Source organism: Symphalangus syndactylus, chromosome 10 (assembly GCF_028878055.3).
Source record: "Symphalangus syndactylus isolate Jambi chromosome 10, NHGRI_mSymSyn1-v2.1_pri, whole genome shotgun sequence".
Lineage (NCBI taxonomy): Eukaryota > Metazoa > Chordata > Mammalia > Primates > Hylobatidae > Symphalangus > Symphalangus syndactylus.
This window is the reverse complement of record NC_072432.2, coordinates 64,228,218-64,247,828: the sequence shown is the minus strand read 5'-3', so window position 1 is coordinate 64,247,828 and position 19,611 is coordinate 64,228,218. Positions and strand designations below refer to the sequence as shown.

General features: G+C 38.7%; 3 protein-coding genes across 3 annotated transcripts; all 3 read right to left on the bottom strand.

Moving 5' to 3' along the window:
- Positions 1-1,228: 1,228 nt before the first annotated feature.
- On the bottom strand, positions 1,229-2,417 carry PF4 (platelet factor 4). The gene is made up of 3 exons (XM_055297350.1): positions 2,264-2,417; positions 1,817-1,943; positions 1,229-1,691 (listed from the first exon to the last, which is right to left on the bottom strand). The coding sequence occupies exons 1-3, from the start codon at positions 2,352-2,354 to the stop codon at positions 1,589-1,591; spliced, it is 321 nt and encodes a 106-aa protein (XP_055153325.1). The 5' UTR covers positions 2,355-2,417; the 3' UTR covers positions 1,229-1,588.
- A 4,375-nt stretch (positions 2,418-6,792) lies between these two features.
- On the bottom strand, positions 6,793-8,544 carry PPBP (pro-platelet basic protein). Its single transcript, XM_055297348.1, has 3 exons — positions 8,310-8,544; positions 7,872-8,007; positions 6,793-7,729 (listed from the first exon to the last, which is right to left on the bottom strand). Exons 1-3 carry the CDS (start codon positions 8,455-8,457, stop codon positions 7,627-7,629), a joined length of 387 nt encoding a protein of 128 aa, XP_055153323.1. The 5' UTR covers positions 8,458-8,544; the 3' UTR covers positions 6,793-7,626.
- Positions 8,545-17,991: 9,447 nt separating this feature from the next.
- Positions 17,992-18,942, bottom strand: CXCL5 (C-X-C motif chemokine ligand 5). Its single transcript, XM_055297352.1, has 4 exons — positions 18,834-18,942; positions 18,567-18,699; positions 18,373-18,456; positions 17,992-18,010 (listed from the first exon to the last, which is right to left on the bottom strand). Exons 1-4 carry the CDS (start codon positions 18,940-18,942, stop codon positions 17,992-17,994), a joined length of 345 nt encoding a protein of 114 aa, XP_055153327.1.
- Positions 18,943-19,611: the final 669 nt, after the last annotated feature.

Genomic DNA, 19,611 nt, shown 5'->3' with positions numbered 1-19,611 from the left:
GGAAATTTTAGATGATATTCTGGCATTTCCTAAGCATCTATAAATTATGTTTTTCTTAATTAGTTTGTCATCCTAAAAACCCACCCTTTCCACCACCAGCAAAGAGATTGAATGGCACCGTGTTCTATTTTCTCTTAGGATTTTTATCCTATGTCTACACAAACATTGTCACCTTGGGTAAAAATTACATTAGCTCATGAGCAATGGCTGCAGCTTTCTCATTCCTTAGCTAGATTCTGCCTTCTGACCCATTGTGGTAAGGTGAATAATGCCCCCCACCCTTGAGATCCCCATGCCCTACTCTCTGGAACCTACGAATATGTCATTTAGTATGGCAAAAAGTCTCCACAGATGTTTTAATGTCTAGAGATGGAAATGGTTTCTGGATTATCCAAGCAGGTCCAACGTATTCACAAGGCTCCTTATGAGAGGTAGGTAGAGTTAGAGGCAGAAAGGTCAGAAGAGAGAGGGGAGATGTGACAATGGAAGCAGAGGTTGGAGTGATGCAGTTTGAAAATCAATGGAGGGTCCATAAGCCAGAGAATGTAGATGCCTCTATAAGCTGAGAAAGGAAATGAAATAGATTCTCTTTTAGAGCCTTCAGAAGAAACACAGCTAGGATCATACTTTGAGTTTCAAGTACCTATGTACTTGAAGAGTACTCAAGAGCTATGTTTCAAGCAATTGAAGCATAGTAATATTTGAATGCATTCTTCTTGTAAAAGCTTAGTGCCTGGCTGTTTCTTCATTGTTTCCATCCTGAATAACAGTCCAGAAGAGATGACAAGAAGAGTTTGCCAGGCCATGTCTCCCAGTGCCTGCTGTGTCTTCAGCCAGTGCCAGTGACAGGGTGGGATGGGCTGCACTGTTGGTGGGAAGCAGTGATGCTCCCTGCAGGAGGGTTCAAGGCATCTGGGAGTTGAATGTGAGAATGAGTTGAGTTTAGTATGTTCAACCCACTTGGGACTTGTGACCCTCCAAATTGCAAAATAATAAATTTGTATTGTTTAAGCCACTGAGTTTGTGTTAATTTGTTACAGAAGCCGTAGATAACTAATATATCAACACTGCAACAACTTCCTTTCTCCCCAGAGTAGAGCAGCGCCTTTCTGAGGGATGAATAAAAACATCATCATCTAGTACCTCTCCTCGTTTCCAGAATTTATGGGCATAAAAACAGTCTTATTTATTTACTTAATTTTTTTAAAAGCCATCTAGTAATGCCTAAGTGCTACTAATATTTATTGGCAAAAGTAATAATAATGGTCAAGGTAAATATGTAGCTATAAAGTACTGCAATCATGTAAATGCATGAATATGTATCAGCCAACATGTAACACCAAGCAAAACCAGTGTTCAAACCTTCCTTCAAAATACTTTTTGCTTAAAATACCGGAATTTTTTCTTCCATGAAATTGTTATGTGTCAACACAATTTTTGCACCATTATTAAGAGGTATTTTGACTATACTACAACTTGATTTATTTTGTTTATTTAAAATCATAAAGATAACACAAATATCAGAAGTTCTTTCACAGTTAGATTGAAACCGGAAAAAAAAAGTATGCTATATAGCAAATGCACACAGTTAGTCAGCTAGTAGCTTACTCTCCAAAACTTTCTTAATTATTTTCTTGTACAGCGGAGCTTGCAGGTCCAAGCAAATTTTCCTCCCATTCTTCAGCGTGGCTCTGGCAGGGAAAAGAGAAGAGATGTGACTTTCAGTCCTTGGGTTTGCAAATGGCATTAGAAGGGGGAGGGATGGGCAGAGGAGGCACGGAGCGGCGGCACTGACTGATGCAGTGCGAGGACTCACATCAGTTGGGCAGTGGGGCAGTGGGGTCCGGCCTTGATCACCTCCAGGCTGGTGATGTGCCTGGGACGGACCTGGGAGGTGGTTTTCACACACAGGCACTGCAGGTCCCCATCTTCTTCAGCTTCAGCTGGCGGGGAAAGAGAGGGGGTAAGAGAGGAGGAGCGGAGGGAGTGGTGACTCCATGAGCAGCCAGAGGTACTTTAGGGACTTTTCCCGCTACCTTCAGCCTTCTTTTCCTTAACTATAAGTCATACCTCCCTCAGACAGAAGTCGTGCCGACTAGGTGGGAGGTGCAGGTGCAGCGCCTGGCACTGTGCCCGGACACTCAGCAGGCGCTCCGTTAAGTGTAGCTGCGATAATGATCCTAGAGGATTCCTCCCCAGCCCCAGGGCTTCCCGGACTCCCCCTCGCCGCTGCTGGCCCTCCCAGCCTGACTTCTGCTCTCACCGCTGGCGAAGGCGACCACAACTGGCAGGAGCAGCAACCCCAGGAACAGCAGCCCTGGGCGTGAGGCGCAGAACCCGGCTGCAGAGCTCATGCTGCCGCAGAGCTTCCAGCAGGATCTCAGTGGGATGGGAAAGTCAGTCTGGGTCTGTGGCCAGTGACTCCTGAGCCTCACCGGCGCGTTTTATTCCTGGCTGTCCTTCCAGTCCGGAAGCCTGAAGTGGACAGCGAGGAACTGCGGTGTGGAAACTAAGATACTGCTGGGAAGACTTGGGCTCTGGCCAGCCAAGATTACTTAAAAAAAAAATAGAAAAGGCTCTGGGCAGCTGCCTTGGCTGGGACCTCCAACCTCAACTTACATACAAGCACTTTGTAGAGTTAGAAACAGAACTTGAGTCAGAAGAGGAATGTTTTTTGTGTTGTATTAACAGTAGAGTTCTCTGTTGTCGTCATGCAACTTACACAGTAGGTGCCTTCAGGACCCTGACAGTTCCCGTTTCCTTTCCAACCTCCCAGCTGCAACTACCAATGATTACTACTGAGTTTGGTGGCTTTGTTTGCAAAGAGTGTGTTATTTGCAATTATTTTCTGCTATTAATAAGTTTAATTTGGTCTGTAGGCGATGACTGTTTTGAATTTCACCTGAATGTGGAAAACTTCCCTAGTCTCTGGATGGTATTTACCGGGCTCCACCAACAATCACCCAGTATGCTGTAGGACGCAAGGTCTATTTTCCCGTTACTCGTACTCTTGGAAAAACTGCAGAAGTAATATTTGAATGCATTCTTCTTGTAAAAGCTTAGTGCCTGGCTGTTTCTTCATTGTTTCCATCTTGAATAACAGTCCAGAAGAGATGACAAGAAGAGTTTGCCAGGCCATGTCTCCCAGTGCCTGCTGTGTCTTCAGCCAGTGCCAGTGACAGGGTGGGATGGGCTGCACTGTTGGTGGGGAGCAGTGATGCTCCCTGCAGGAGGATTCAAGGCATCTGGGAGTTGAATGTGAGAATGATGGGAGGTGACAGTGGAGGGGATGCAATAGAATCCCACACAGGAAAGGGGAAGAGATCTACATGGACTGTCTTCCCTTCTCTGAAAAAGAGTGACTTTGGCTCTTGGTTAGGGCAAGGTACACCCTCAATCCAAAGCCAGAGGTTCTCTGTCATACTTATTAACTGTGGTGAAGGGCGTCAGGAGCCCACTGCATGGAAAAGCTGATATTCTAATACGTGGTAGGACTGGACTTCTATAGAAATGTGCAATTTAATTGTTAAGCTGAGTAATTTCTTCCTCCTACTCTCCCACTACCTGCCTTTTCACCTGACTAAGACTTTTTATACTTCTGGAGTCGGCTTAAGTATCAGTTCCTCAGAGGGCCCTTCCCTGACAACTATACATAATTGGGTTCTCTTGCCTTTCTATCTTGCAGAACTCTGTTTTTCCTATTTCTCACAGGTAACACACACACACACACACACACACACACACACATATATATATTACACAGAGATATGTATGTGTGTGTGTGTGTGTAAGTGTGTATTTCATAGTGTTAAAAATGGTTTTGTTTCCTAAACTGGAAAACACTATGAAATCAGAGATTATAACATTTATCACTGTTTCAGTGTACTGGTAGAGACTCAATTCAAAGTGCCACATTAGCGAAGATGATGTGTTGAAAATGATGATGATGAAGTTTTAACATGTTCATGTATCTGCTCCTTCAAGCAATTGAAGCATACCTCTATATTAACATGTGTAATATATAGCTGCAATCATTTGCCTGCTTATCTGCCTCTCCCACCACATAGTGATCTTTTCAAGTGCAATTCTCTGTGACTTACATACAGTAGTGCAGCACATAACAACAATTAGGTCAGCAATGGACTGCATATATGACAATGGTCCCATAAGATTATAATGGAGCCAATAAATTCCTGTTGCCTAGTGATGTGATTCCCATTGCCTCATGGTTGTAAAGTCATAGGAAGCAGTGTATTACTGACATGTTTGTGGGGATGCTAGTGTGAACAAACCCACTTCACTGCCAGTTCTATAAAAGTATAGCACATAAAATTATGTACAGTACACAATACTTGATAAGAATAACAAACAACTATGTTACTGGTTTATGTATTTCTATACTATACTTTTTATTATTATTTTAGAATATACTCCTTCTACTAGTTATAGAAAAAACATTAACTGTGAAACAGTCTCAGACAGATCCTTCAGGAAGTATGAGTTGTTATCATCTGTCTATTATCATAGGAGATGGCAGCTCCATGCATATTATTGCCCATGAAGAGCTTCTAGTGGGACAAAACAAGGAGTTGGAAGATAGTGATACTGATGATCCTGACTCCGTGTAGGCCTAAGCTGATGTGTGTGTTTGCATCTTAATTTTTAACAGAAAAGTGTGAAAAATAAAAAACACAAAACAAAACAAAAAACAATTAGCCAGGCTCTATGGCTCATGGGTGTAATCCCAGCCTGAGAGGCTGGGGCAGGAGGATCACTTGAAACCAGGGGTTCGAGAGCATCCTGGGTACCAAATGAGTCCCCTTCTCAATAACAATTTTTAGAAATTAGCTGGGCATGATGGTGCACATCTGTAGTGAAGATCAAGGAAGATCACTTGAGCCCAAGAGCTTGAGGCTGCAGAGAGCTATGATCATGTCACTGCACTACAGTGTGGGTGACAGAGAAAGACCTCATCTCTAAAATAAATAAATAAATAAATAAATAAATAACTAGATAAAAAAGAAAACAAGTTTATGGAATGATTATACAAAGAAAAAACATTTTTGTACAGTTGTACAGTGCATTTAAAGTGTTATTGCAAAAGTCAAAAAGTTTAAAAATTAAGAAGTTTATAAATAAAAAAATGACAATAACTAAGGTTAATTTATTGTTGAAGAAAAAATATTTTTTATAAATTTAGTGTAGCCTCAGTGTACAGTGTTTACAAAGCCTAAAGAAGTGTACAGTCATGTCCTAGGCACTCACAGTCACTCACCACTCACACTCCGACTCATCCAGAGCAACTTCCAGTCCTACAAGCTCCATTTGTGGTAACTGCCCTATATGGGTGTACCATTTTACTCTTTTATACCATATTTTTACTATATCTTTCTACATTTACATATGTTTAGATACTCAAATACTTATCATTGTGTTACAGCTTCCTATGGTATTCGGCACAGTAACATGCTGTACAGGTTTATAGCCTAGGAGCAATAGGCTGTACTATATAGCCTAGGTTTGTAGCAGGCTATACCATTTAGGTTTGTGTAAGCACACCCTGTGATGTTCACACAATGACAAAATCACCTAATGATGCATTTCTCAGAATATATCCCAATTGTCAAGCAAAACATGACTGTATTTTTGAACATCCTGTATCCAACACAATGGCTGTTGCAGAACATTTTGTAATTCATACATGTTTATGAACCTGAAACTTGAAGCCCCTTCTGAGTTAACAGCAGAGAGAATGAAGGGGTGGGATGATTTTGCATATGGATGGGCAACACGCTGGGTTTGTACAATCTTACAACCAGATTTTAATGTTTGCAGTGTAAAAGAATTCAGGTGGCACTGAGTGGCAACTAAATTACTCTTTCTCTGCATGTAAACAGAATAACTCAATACATGCACTCAAAAACAGAAGACATCCGCATCTCACGAGGTATAAGCGTGGTGTCAACACTGTGCCATGTCTCAGGAGCTGGTCTTGTCAAGTTTCAGTGGGAAACCACTAGACATAATGAGTGAGATGCCTGATATCCTATAATTATTATAGTATATACAATATGCTATTTAAGTATCAAGTTGTATTATGTGCGTGAATAGTACTATGTTATATGTAATGTAATCTCTTCATTAGAGAAAGAAGAGTTGAGAAAAGCACTGTGGTGTGGCGGTTAAGAGCACAATTTGAAATTCCCACTCTGTTACCTACTTAGTTATCTGAAAGTGGGCAAGTATTTTAAACTCTATAAACTCGATTTTTCTCTTCTGTAACACTGGGGAGGATAATATAATCATAAGAAATAATTGCTAACATTTATATATGGCTCATTTGTGACACACATTATTTTAAATACCTTAAATTTATTAACTCTTTTAATCCTTCCATAAACTCTATGAGGGAGGCAATATTATCCCCATTTTAGGGATGAAGAAACTAAGGTACAGAGAAATTAAGCAACATGACCTGATATACACAGCTAACGAGTGGCAGAGCCAGATTACCTCATTATTCAAACTCCAAAGGATGTGCTTTTAACCAGATCATATCTATCTTTTAAAAAATTGTTTAGTTCATGTATGCAAAACACTTAGTATTCCTAGCATATGAAAATGATTAATAAATTGGAACTATTATCATACTACATTAAGAATGACAACAATCATCACTTTAGTAACTTTTGTTGGCCATATTGTGAAATACCAAGTATACAAAAAAGAGAGGAAAATTAAAGCTTTTTTCCCCCAACAATCCTGTTAAAATTAATAATAGATGACAACAAATCAACAGCAAATTTTTATTTCATGTGAATATTTTTGTAAGAATAGTGTGGGTATAAATTTTAGGGTTTAAAAAATGAATGAAAGTTCTGTTGATGAAAAAAGTAGAATTTAGAATTAGGAGTCTAGTAAGGTTGAAGTCCTATATTGTACTTATTTATAAGGCTTATTCTAATGCTAGAATTGTAACTATGTAGATATGTTAATTCATTTTCATCATCTATTTTTGTTCTACTAGTGGCAAATATATTCACTTTAAACTAGTTAACCACAGTTTATAAGATTCATATTCACCAATTTATTATTTTCGTGTTTGATGGCTAAAATAAATATCAGAATAAACTTCCAGAGAGTATTTTAAATAAGACGTCCTAGGACTAAGACACTGAAAGACTCTATTAAGTTCCTAAATATATTAACAAAAATGTATCGAGCAAATATTCTCTGTTGGGCTCCATATGATTCCTATTATCACTGACCATTATGAAATCTAATAATACCCATGAGTGTGTCTACTAACCATAAAGTAGACCAGGAAAAATCAACCAAGTTGTGTTTGAATAGAAATTTTTAAAGAACAAAAATGCAAAGCACAATCCAATGTTTAGCCAAGAATTAGAGAGTTGAAACCAGGCTTATTTATTTTCATCTTCTTTCTGCCATCTTTTAACCAGCCTTCTCAGAATAAAATGTGATTTTTGAGACAGAATGAAACACATATCCAAATTTTAATACAATAAGAATAGGTATCCTGAATAAATGAGAACTCTAGAAAATTAAGGCTTCAAAATTCTACCCTTCCTGGGAGTTAAAGAAGTTTGGCAGAAACAGAACAAATTAATCAGTGGATTCATCACCTGCCAATTTTTTCTGTACAATTTTCTTGATTCTGGGAGCATCTGGGTCCAGGCAGATTTTCCTCCCATCCTTCAGTGTGGCTCTGCAAGAGAGAACAGGGTTATCTGTGGGTGTCCTGACCTGAATATCAGAACTAATCCATGAGACTGGAGGAAACGAGTGCATATGCAGATGGAGGTAGAGGGTTTCTCTGATAAGGCAATAGCACAGAAACAGCAACTTACATCACTTCGACTTGGTTGCAATGGGTTCCTTTCCCGATCACTTCCAAACTTTGGATGTTTTTGGGATGAATTCCAGAGGTTTTCTTCAGACACATGCAGCGCAGTTCAGCGTACAAGTCACTGTCTAGACTTTCCTCTAGGGTAGAAAATGTGACCTATTGGTGGTCATGAATATTTTCCTCAGGTCTCTTATTTGCAGATTGAGGGTAATTGTACCTCTCTCATAAAGCCATTGTGAATATGATCTGTAACGCTTTAGTAAAGTGCCCAGCAGATTGCCCAGCACACAAGAAGTGAGAAGTGACCCCCCGTGTGCCTCCTCCAATTGGAGTTGTTGGTATAATGGCACTCTCCAGCCCCAGAGGCACCAAGCTAGTCTTTACCCCAGACACAGGTGTAGCAGAAGCAGCAACAGGTGCAGGGAAGCAGGGCCTCTACCTTTGCCTTTCGCCAAGTTTCTCTTAGTTTGTCCTTTGGTAGAGGAAGCCAGAGCAGTCAGCAGCAGCGACAGAAGCAGCAGCACCTGCAGGGCAAGAAGTGGTCTCGCACTGTTACAGGAAGGGGTGATATCAAGTCTGAGGCTCATGGTGGAGAAGGCTGAGCTAGAGTTGTTTCCAGAGCCAGAAGACCTCTGAGTGAGGGTGAGTTGCTGCCTACAAGTCTGCAGATAAGTGGCTTCTCGTGCCCTGAAGATGTCATTTATATGCTCTCTCTCAAAGCCAGTAAGAAGGAAGAGGTAGGGAAGGAGGAAGAGAGGGTATGTGGTGATACACACAAAAGTATTTGAAGCTGTGCCCAACCCAGAGAAAGACTAGACAGATCAAATTCCTACTAAGTTGCTTAATATGCATCACTTCACATTCCCACTCTCCCTTTCTCAATACTTATCTTCCTTACACATGTGTAAGAACTCCGTTCAGGAAGGTAAGAACTAGACTGGAATACTATATGCATTTTCTTTGTATGATTTATAACAATATGCCTGCCTTTTCTATAATGCAGTTTTTAGGCTTCATAGAAACTTTAGGAGCACCTGAAGGCACAAACATGTGGCCCTTGAAAGAGAAAGTTATCTTTCCTTGTTAGTGCCAAAGAAAGCAAATGTTCTTTTCATGGATGTTGATAAATATTGGGATTGGTTTGGAGCATGTAAGTAAAATAAGAGCCAATTACCATCAAAGGTTGTCTTTGGGTTTTAGCTTATTGGATTCTTTCTGCCGTCAATCTATATTATATTTTGTAATTTCAACTAGAAACTACAAATGAAACTCATCCTCCTTTGTATTACAAAAGAAACTACTTGTTTCTACCACCTAAGAATATCTAAAAAGTAGGACCAGCATATTTCTTTTTATTTTGAATTTAACAGAAAAGTTATATAATTTATTGCAAAAGATTCATACGCTGCAGATGTATTTGAAATAAAACACAAATTTCTCTTCATCATTTCTCCACATTCCTACTCTTCAGTGGTAAACACTGGTAACAATTTTGCATTAGTTTTCAATTCTGTCTGCATTTATATGCACACATGTATATGTATAAAGTGAGACACGTTTAAGACATAGAGGTACACATATACATAGAAGTATTGTATATGGATCACTACACAGCTGACTTTTATCCTTCAGAAAATATGTGTTCCTTATCTTTTCAGGTCATCTTAATGTAGTTTTCCCCCATGCTTCTTAATGACCACGTGACGTCCTATGGTAAGAACAATAGTTACTCAACCTTGCCTTGTTGGTGCCCTTCAGGGTGTTTCCAATTTTGCACTATTAGAAATTGTGCAAGAAATGTCCTTACCAAGGAAAATATTTCTTCCTGAATTCTCAGACCCAAATTAAAGGTTTTGGTCTGAAATGCTATATCCCTACAACGATAGAGAGATGGACCTACACATTACATGTTGGCTTTATGTTATTTTCTGGTTCTCTGTCCCATCTGTAAGACTTCCTTACTCAACTGAACCATGCACTTTTGTAGGGCATGTCCTGTGTTTGTCTGAATGTCTTATGTATCCTATAACATGTAGAATACTTCAATATAAAGTAGGTCTTAAATAATTAATAAATCAATGAATACGCATCACATGAAAGTTTCCCTATCCTTTCTAATCACCTACAATTCCAGGCCAAACTCGACAGGACCCAAAGGAACTATACTATTTAAATTGATTTGGAAGATTGTCAATAAAGAAGAGGTAGATGTAAGTGGCACTGGCAACAAGTTTTCTCCCTTTTACAACTATGTATAAGTCTCACAGAATATTATTTAAATTTTCCATATTCTTTTCTTACTTTTCATATCTTTAAATTTTAGAAGACATGCTTAAAATACTAAATGTTCAAAATTACTCTCTATCAAAAGGATGAATATAGTAATTTTTTAATCATGTTTTTGTTTTCAAGCCAATTTTCCCTATTGTTTAATAGTTATCTAGTATGTCTACTCAAGTTCTTAGGTCCTGTTTTTAAATGTGATAACCTACAGACCACGTTTGACAGTTTACTTTAGAAGTAAGCAGACTTCCAAATTAACTCGCCCTGGAAAGGTTTCGTGACTTGATGGTGACCTTCTATCTCTGAGTAAAGTATTTTATTATGAGTTCCTCAAATGATTGATGTACTAATTAATGTAGAACCTACTGACACTAAATAGGACAATGATTTATTTCTAAGTTTAGCTGAAACAAAAAGTTTTATTGATTGTTTTGTATGTAGACATTTAGCCTGTATGCTGTAATATTGTACCTTCCAATGAAAAAGAAGACAACTCTGGTATGAGGAGTTTTTTCTGCCTTATTTTAAGCTTTTCTTTTATATAAAGCCCTTGTAACTTGTGAAAGACTCTAGAACACCCCCAACTTTGTGGATGTGTCTTCCCAGGTCTATCTTCCCATTTGGCTTTCAATAAACATGTATAAAATTATTTCTGCCTCACTAGCCTTAGTTTCAGTTGATGAATGTATTTCTTATTTTTCTCTACCCTATTTATTGTTTTCTTTAAATTAGAGTTTAGCAGTAGAGCATATTTAATTGAAATGATTTTTCTCCCTGTCTCAACACAGAAATTTCTAGTCTTAAGCAAGCTTAAAGGAAGGGTGTAAGCTGAGAGTTCGGGGTCTTCTGAGAGTTGAGATGTGGAGTTAATTGCAGAGATAAGCTCAGCAGGACACAAAATGAGGGGAGCAGACTTCTCTTTCCTCCTATGGGGTGACTTTATAGCTTTTCGTCATTATTGAGACTGAGATATTGTGAATTCGCAAGTCATATACATTTTCATTCAAGCATAAGATCAAAGCCATTTCCAGAGCAAGATATAAAGGTTTTTTTTTTTTTTTTTTAACACTATTCATAGTATATTTCGTTTTCTGTTCAACCCCAAAATACATTGCTGAGAATGTTTATTGGCTTCACTGGACACCTTTTTTTCCCCCTACTTAACACTATCCAGATTTCTTTCCTCCTTCATTCGTAAGAGTTCCTAAAAGTCCCTAAACTTTTTAAGAAAACTGTATGAAAAGTTTTCTACAGTAATGATGCTTTTGCGTGAGTTGATACCAGGAAAAAAGTAGGCTCTTTCCTACCAGGAAACCAACTAGTGTGTTAATACCAGGAAAGAGGTGACTCCAGTATCATGGAGTCATTGTCTTAATCAACAAATGTGGCTTGTCACGAAAGACACATCGTCGGCAAAATTCGTGAGGAAGTAGTAACAGATTTCTTGAGTCGTCAAAATTTCTTAAGGATATCAGTCAGCATTTGATATAAAACAATATTTTGCTAGTTTTTATTAACTCAAAAAATATTGATTAAGCATCAGTTGATTAAGCCTGAACTTCCTAACAGGCTTTACGAAGTTCTCTTTGCGTAACTTGGTCATTTAATTATTTATTTTTTAAAAGTCAGGCCTAAAATATTTGTGTAAAGCAATGGGATATGAAAAATACTCTACTCTTGCTGCTATGATGACAACTGCTGCTGTTAATTGCTGTTACTGTCATTTGCATCATTCCCTTCCATTTCCAAGGTTGAGAAACACAGTACAGATGATGATAAACTGAGTGTACAAAACTGGTTAAAAGATGTTTTCAAATAACTTATTCAGTTAAAAGCATACTGTTACACAAAATTATTGTTTAAATAAATGCTAGAATTAGAAAAGAGTTATTTTGTTCCTTGTTTTTAAAATAACTTGACAGCCTTTTTATTAATCTTACATTGTCATTGTGGGTTTGTGTATGTGTGTGCTGGGGGGTGCTAAGTTATTTTAGCTCTTTTTTCTTTAAGTCATCTTATATATAGCAGAGTCATGAAGGAAGCAAGCAAATTATCTAAGACTCAAAGCACATTTTATGTTAGCTATTTTAAAAGACAATATCTAGCGACATTGGAGGACCACTACCTATAAAATTAAGGCATAGATTACTTCTTCTCTGCCTCACACAGAACATTTTTAATGCACGTTTCCCAAATTCTTCTTTCAAGTATGAAGGAAATAGACTACCACAAGCAAATCAATCATAAAAGCAATTAGTACCAAAAATGCTAAGGATAGTATAATGTTGAGTCTGTTCATTAAAGTATCTTAATCAATAAATTTAAAAGACTAACCATCAAAAGTTTTTCTGTAAGTGCTGAAACCAAATGTGCTTACTGTATAACTGTGAGTTGACAAAAATTGTTCAGATGTTAATTGAGGTTTTACTGTCTACTGCCCAGAGGTGAAGCATGGGGTGAAAATGGGAGGAGAGTGGGGAGGGTGAAGGAGTTGAGGGGGAAGTATCTTTCTGGGCACTATTACATACAATACTTCAAAGTTTTGCCAGACTTAGAATTTGTGTTTTAAATTATGTTGATTAATATCATTTGTTAAATCTCAAATGTATGAAAGTTACCTAGTTTCCTTACATGCTCATTCATTAAGGAAATTCTAACATAATTTTCTAGAGCCTGCAAACATATTAAATTGTTAACAAGTACCATTAATCCTCTTTTGTTGTGTAATAAGCCGACCTCATTGTTAGTGGCTTAAAATATTAATTTATTGTTTGATAATTCTGTATGTTAGCGTGAGTTTCTTCTGCTAAGCTCACTTGAGTGCGGTCAGGAGCAGCTGAAATGGCTGAAAATAAAGAGTGGGACAATAGCGTGACAATGGTCAATAATAACTTAATCGTACATTTTAAAATAACTCATAAAGAATGTAATTGGATTGTTCGTAACCCAAAGGATAAATGCTTGAGGGGATGCATACCTAATTCTCAATGTGCTTATTTCACATTGCATGCCTGTATCAAAACAGCTCATGTACCCCATACATATATACAGCTTCTATGTACCCAAAACATTTTTTTAAGAAATAAGAAAAATAATAAAATAATTTAAAACAAAATTTTAATGGCTTAATTCACATGAGAGTGGTTGGTGTTGGCTGCTGGCTGTGATTTCTACTGGGGCACCTGGGTTCTTCTCCTACTTTTTTAAATATAATTATATAACTTCTCACTAATGAGCAGAAATGAGGAATGGTGGGAGAGAAGGAGAATAGGTAAGGGAAGGGGAGGGAAGAGAAGAAGAAGGAAAAGGAGAGAAGGAAGAAAGTAGAAAGGAAAAAACAGGCAAGTCATAGTCCCTTCCAACACCCTCCTCCTCTCATCCTTGTCTCCTCTAGTCTTCTCTTTTCTAGTTGTTCCCCTCACCTCTTCTCCCCTTTCTTCCACTCTTCTTACTGGAAAATCTTTGTTCTGTGGGAAAACTGAGTATATTTGCAGCAGAAAACCTTAACTTAGACTGAAAGTTCCTCATCTTTATAATTTCCAGATCATAAGGATCCTGCAAAGATAATAGGCATGTAACAGGATTATCAATTAATATCAATAAATTAATATTTGATTGATGAATACTTATACAAAGGAAAATACATCATATATTCTGATAGGTATTATGTAATTGACAGAAAATATACAGAGAGTATATCATTTCCAGAGCTTCTTTAAAAGACTCCGGTGGCTTATGCCTGTAATCCCAGCATTTTGGGAGGATGAAGTGGGTGGATCATGAGGTCAAGAGATCAAGACCATCCTGGCCAACATGGTGAAACCCCGTCTCTGCTAAAACTACAAAAAAATTAGCTGGGCGTGGTGGCGCGCCTGTAGTCCCTGCTACTCTGGAGGCTGTGGCAGGAGAATCGCTTGAACCTGGGAGGCGGAGGTTGCAGTGAGCCTAGATCATGACACTGCACTCCAGCCTGGATGACAGTGAGACTTGGTCTCAAAAAAAAAAAAAAAAAAAAAAAGACTCATAGCATGTTCTAATTTATACAAGTACATGCCAATATAAACATGTATAATATAATCCAACTGGAGTGTGAATGTATGTACATACATACTAATATGATTAATCTTCTTTATTTCCTTTTCTTGTGTTTCATAAAAGAGCAATTTCATATAAATACCTATTCTTAGGTATTTATATAGTAAATTTGAGGGACAAGGGAAGTTGAAGTACTGATCAAGATTGGGATGAGACAGAGCCTCATTTGTCATTTAGATAGGGAAATGTTAAGTATAACCTAAGAATATGTATTTAAATGAAATTGCTCTTTTAATTTTGGAGTGACAAGGGGACTTGTTTAGCCGAAATCACTTGCTTTTTGAATACCTAGTATGTGCTAGGCACTGTCCTAGGAACTGAGATGAAGTTGATAAGCATTGTCCCTGCTCTCATGAGGCTTACATGAAGCTAGAGCAGAGACCTTAAACCGATGACAATAAACACATAGGCTCAATAAACCCTACAGTAACTTCGGTGAGAAAACTTTATGAAGGAAAAGTACAGAGTGCAATGAGAGGGTATAAAATGGTCTTCCTCAAAGGTAGGAGTAAGGGTTGGAGAGGTTTCCTCAAGAAAGTAAAAGGCAAGCTATTCCAGAAGGAAGGATGGTAGTTACCCTGGTAAAAGTGAGGGGAGGTATTATAGATTGAGAGGATTGTGCATGCCTGACTCCTTGTTGGACTACTGCTAGACAAGGAGAAAAGAGGGTAAACAAGTTATAATTTAATTAAAACCGAGCACGGTGGCTCATGCCTGTAATCCCAGCACTTTGGAGGCTGAGGCAGGCCGATGACCTGAGGTCTGGATTTCAAGACCATCCTGGCCAACATGGTGAAATCTCATCTCTACAAAAATACAAAAACTAGCTGGGCATGCTGGTAGGTGCCTGTACTCCCAGGTACTCGGGAGGCTGAGGCGGGAGAGTCACTTGAACCTGGGAGGCAGAGGTTGCAGTGAGCCGAGGTCATGCCATTAGAGTCCAGCCTGGGCAACAGAGCAAGACTCAGTCTCAAAAAAAAAAAAAAAAAGACATCTACCATGAGCCAGTTTATTGAATTTAGAACAGTAACTGACATCCTGAAGATCCGGATAACTTGTTAATTCATTAACTCATGCATTAATGCTACACTGGGGATGCAGAGGTAGATGTAATATGGTTAATGCTCTGGGAGAGCTAGAGTGGATGAAGAAACCTATAAACAAATAAGAGCAATGCAATATTTTTGTTGTAATTCAGATAATGAGATGTCATGGGAACATCAAATCAGAAGCCATGAGCTCTGCCAAGGAGCTGGTATTACTTGAGCTGAGTTCTTAAGGGTGAATAAGCCTCCTCTTATATGCAGGTAGTGGCCCTAGCAAATGCAAAGTCATGGGCCTAGGAAAGAACATGCCCAGTTAGGGAACTGAACACCTAACTATAGTGAATTTGAGGGACAAGGGAAGTTAAATTGCTGATCAGGAGTGGGATGAGACAGAAAGAACGTCATCTGTCATGCTTAGAAACCTTTATTTTATGTTTAGGAAACAATTTAGATAGGGAAGAATTTAGATAGGGAAATCTTTGTGTTTTCTAAAGACCCCAGAAGACATTGGTGCTGTGAAGGAATAACTAGAAGGGAAATGAACTTGGAGAAAAGTTGAGCTAAGGCAATGGTATTGGGGAATGAGGGCCTTCTCTGCCATTCAGGGAGGAGCAGAGTTAGTGTTTTAAATTACATAGAATTAAAGATAAGTAAAACGTATTGTAACGGTATAGGAAGGAGAAACAATATGAGTGAAGTTTAGAAATCTTTTAATGTTTATTCAAAGGACAAAATAAACACTATGAACCAATGAGACACATAGTAAAAAAGTACAATTTTAATATAGTGAATGTAATACATATGTAATTACTCATAACAAAATGGTCAAAACCTTTAAAAGATACACAATAGGCATCTAAAAAGCTTAGCAATGCTAAATATATAATAAATATATATTATATATAAATATATAATAAATATATATTATATATGAATATATAATATATAAATACATGTTTTTACCAAGAAATGTTTTGTTTTTCTTGCAGTAGCTTTGTTAATTGCACAAAATTATGTTTTGTTTTTGCCATTTAAATATTATCACACAATCCTATTCTGAAAGACAAATGTTCATTAAAAACAAAGCAAAAATAGAAATTCACAACCATTAATTACCTGGGTTTGTCATTTAAAGGTTTAAAGAAAAAAAGGGAGCTTTCCTACAAGCCTTTTCACAAGTGTCACATTTTCTCTTTAAAAGGGAAGGATTTCCAAACAAAGGTGAAATAGCTTAAACAGAAATATTTATGGAAATAAACTTTACAGCATTATCAAGGATATTAAGACAACACTGACTAACCGGTTTCATTACCGCATCTTCCCCCACCCCCACCCCCAGTGTGTCCCACCAGGCTAGAACAGGTTTTACATTCAGACAGAAATGCTTCAAAATCCCAGTGAAATGAACTGTGCTAAAAACCTGACTGGCATCTTCCCTGCCTTCCCCGCTCGTCTTCTGCAATCCTCTAACCCAGGTTCTGCTCTGTGAAAGGGGCCAAAGCTGTGAGTGGGGAGGGACCTTGCCTCAGCGTGGCCACCTTATATATAATTATATATTCTACCATAAATGCTGGCCTTCTGCAAATTATGATTTTGGAAAATCTAACCCATACAGAGGGATAAAAAATTGACATCCCTTGGACGACTTCTCCTTGTTTTTTTTTTTTTTTTTCAACATTCCAAGCCCTCTCTGGTCCCCTATCCAAGGAGAAATGCTAGGGCCTTGAGGATGTCGCTATATATTTTTATAACTAAATGATAAATTTATGTTCAAATTGTTTGAATACATTTCCAAAACTTTCAGAGTACAAGTCATTGTTAAGTTTGCCTTTACTTTAAAAACTAAAAGAATACATTGCTATATAAACTAGCAGTCAGGAATTTTCCTGTTTTCTAGCTTCTTCATCTATCTAAAATATATATTTAGTTACCAGAATTATGGTACTCCTAATAAAATAGTTAATAGCATATAAAATCAAAGTTGAAAAGTAAATGATGGCAGTTTGCCATACTAAAAAGATAAAGAATGTCTAAAATTATAGGAAGATAAGATATTAGCCCCCATAGAACTTAAACTTTTAGAAATTCTGAATAAGGAAATATATTCTACATAGATAAGGTGTGAAACACTCAGCTTTCTAAAGCGAAATAATTAAATAGTATCCCACGATCAAGAGTAAGGAAATTCTCTAACATATTCCCCAAGAAACATTAAAATATTTCCTATTTCTTAAAAAAGTGAAGGTAACAGTGTATCTCCATTAACAGAATTCTTATGAAACATCATTTCCATATTAAATCCACAGCCTTCTCAGTTAATACCTTAAGGAATATTTCTTGGAAATATAATAGTCACCTTCAATTCAAGACACTTTGAAAGATTAACAACCAGTGATTCTTGGCTCACACTATAGTCAATTGCCAAAACTTCAATAGCATAGCAGATAAAATAACAGCAAATAGCAGAGGTACTATGCTAAACCCTTCATTAGCTGAGCTGAAAGCTCAAGACACAAACATAGGTTTTCCTCACACTCTTCAAAGTGAGGAATCCAGGAAGAAAGCTAACTACTGGAAAAACAAATAAACAAACAACAACAAAATCTTTCCTTCTTGTCTTCCCTGGGTTCAAAGACCTCCAGAAAACTTTTCTGCTGAAGACTGGGAAACTTTTCCATGCGTGCTCATTTCTCTTAATCAGTTTTCCTTGTTTCCACTGTTGGGAAAAATATTATATTAGTTTAACCATTTTTCACACTCCTTTCTACTCCACCTTGTTGTCAAAACTCAGCGTTTATAGTGTTTGGTAAAAAAGCAGGATACAAAAATCAGTAACAGCAATGGGTAAACAAAAAACGTAACTTAGTGACAAGCTGTGTGTAATTGCTCGAGTAATTACATGTAAGATTGGTATAAAGATTTTCCCAGGACAATCCAGAAAAACTTTCTCAATTTAACAACCTTTTAATTCTAAACATGAAAAGTGTCACTTAAATCGTACAGAGAATAAAGACCTTGTGAAGTCTGTGGTCTCCCTAGATGAGATTTAAAAACCACAAAGATCAAAGTGATAAGTACCCGTCCAAAATTTTCTGGATGACTTTCTTTAGAAATGGGGCTTCTGGATCAAGACAAATTTCCTTCCCGTTCTTCAGGGAGGCTCTGAAGGAAAGAAAAAGAAGATACACTCATGAGATACCAAGGTTGAAGACCCAGGCTGCGGGACTTCCCTCTTGCCAAGGTCACAGTGGACACAGCAGCACAGGACTTACACCACTTCCACCTTGGAGCACTGCGGGCCTATGGCGAACACCTGCAGATTACTGATCATTTTGGGGTGAATTCCCTGCGTGGTCTGTAAACAAACGCAACGCAGCTCTCTCAACACAGCAGGGACAGGACCAGCTGGGGAAGAAAGAGAGACACCCTTTATAGGACAGGTTGCTGGGAGAGTTCCCTGGAACGCAGCGACCCCGCAGAGGCTGGGATGCACCGCTGTGCCCGAGTGCGAGTGCGTCCCGCGTGCCATGCGCTCTCACCGCTGGCGATGGGCCCTGGCGGCGTCAGCAGCAGCAGCAGCACCAACAGCGCGCACAAGGAGCTCGAAGGACCGGGGACACGGGCCGCGCGGCTGGACAGGAGGCTCATAGTGGTCAAGAGAGCGCTGCGAGTGGTCGCGGGTTCCTGAACTGGGTGGAGGAGCAGGGATTGGAGGAGCGGAGATTGGAGGATCCGGAGCACTGTGGCTTCCTCGTGCCTTCTGCACTCCTTTTATCTACACTCATCTCTCCCCACTGACAGGAAACTCAAGCTTTGGGATGCTGGGGAAATTCCCTGAACTCATGGGGCAGTGTGGAAAGAAGAGGCTGCGGGAGGGGGGCCAGACAATGGGAACTGGTGGGGAGGGTGGCCAGGAGGAGCTGCCTGCACCTCTACCAAGAGGGACGTTGTAGCCCTGCTCCGCGGTGGAGGGAGCTGTGGCTCTGGCTAGAAGGGAGTAGCGATTCAGCAGGATTCAGCACGGCCTCACGCCCTGGGCCTGAGCGGGCTAGGGATGCCGGCTTTTCTGAGGCACGCAGCCCTCTGGGGGATGCTCCTCCTCTCCTTCTAGAGAGAAAAGGTGGAACAAAAGTAGCAGAAGCCTTGATTTGAGAAAAATTTCTGAAAGTCAATCCTTTCTAATTATTATTACTATTAATCAGGAAATGTTACTCATGTTTGAATTGCTATAAACTGAAAGTCCTTCCTGTCTTCCTTGCAGGCAGGTCATTCTAGGTGTCTTGAATGACTTTATGATTCTCTGGACTTCAGCCAGCT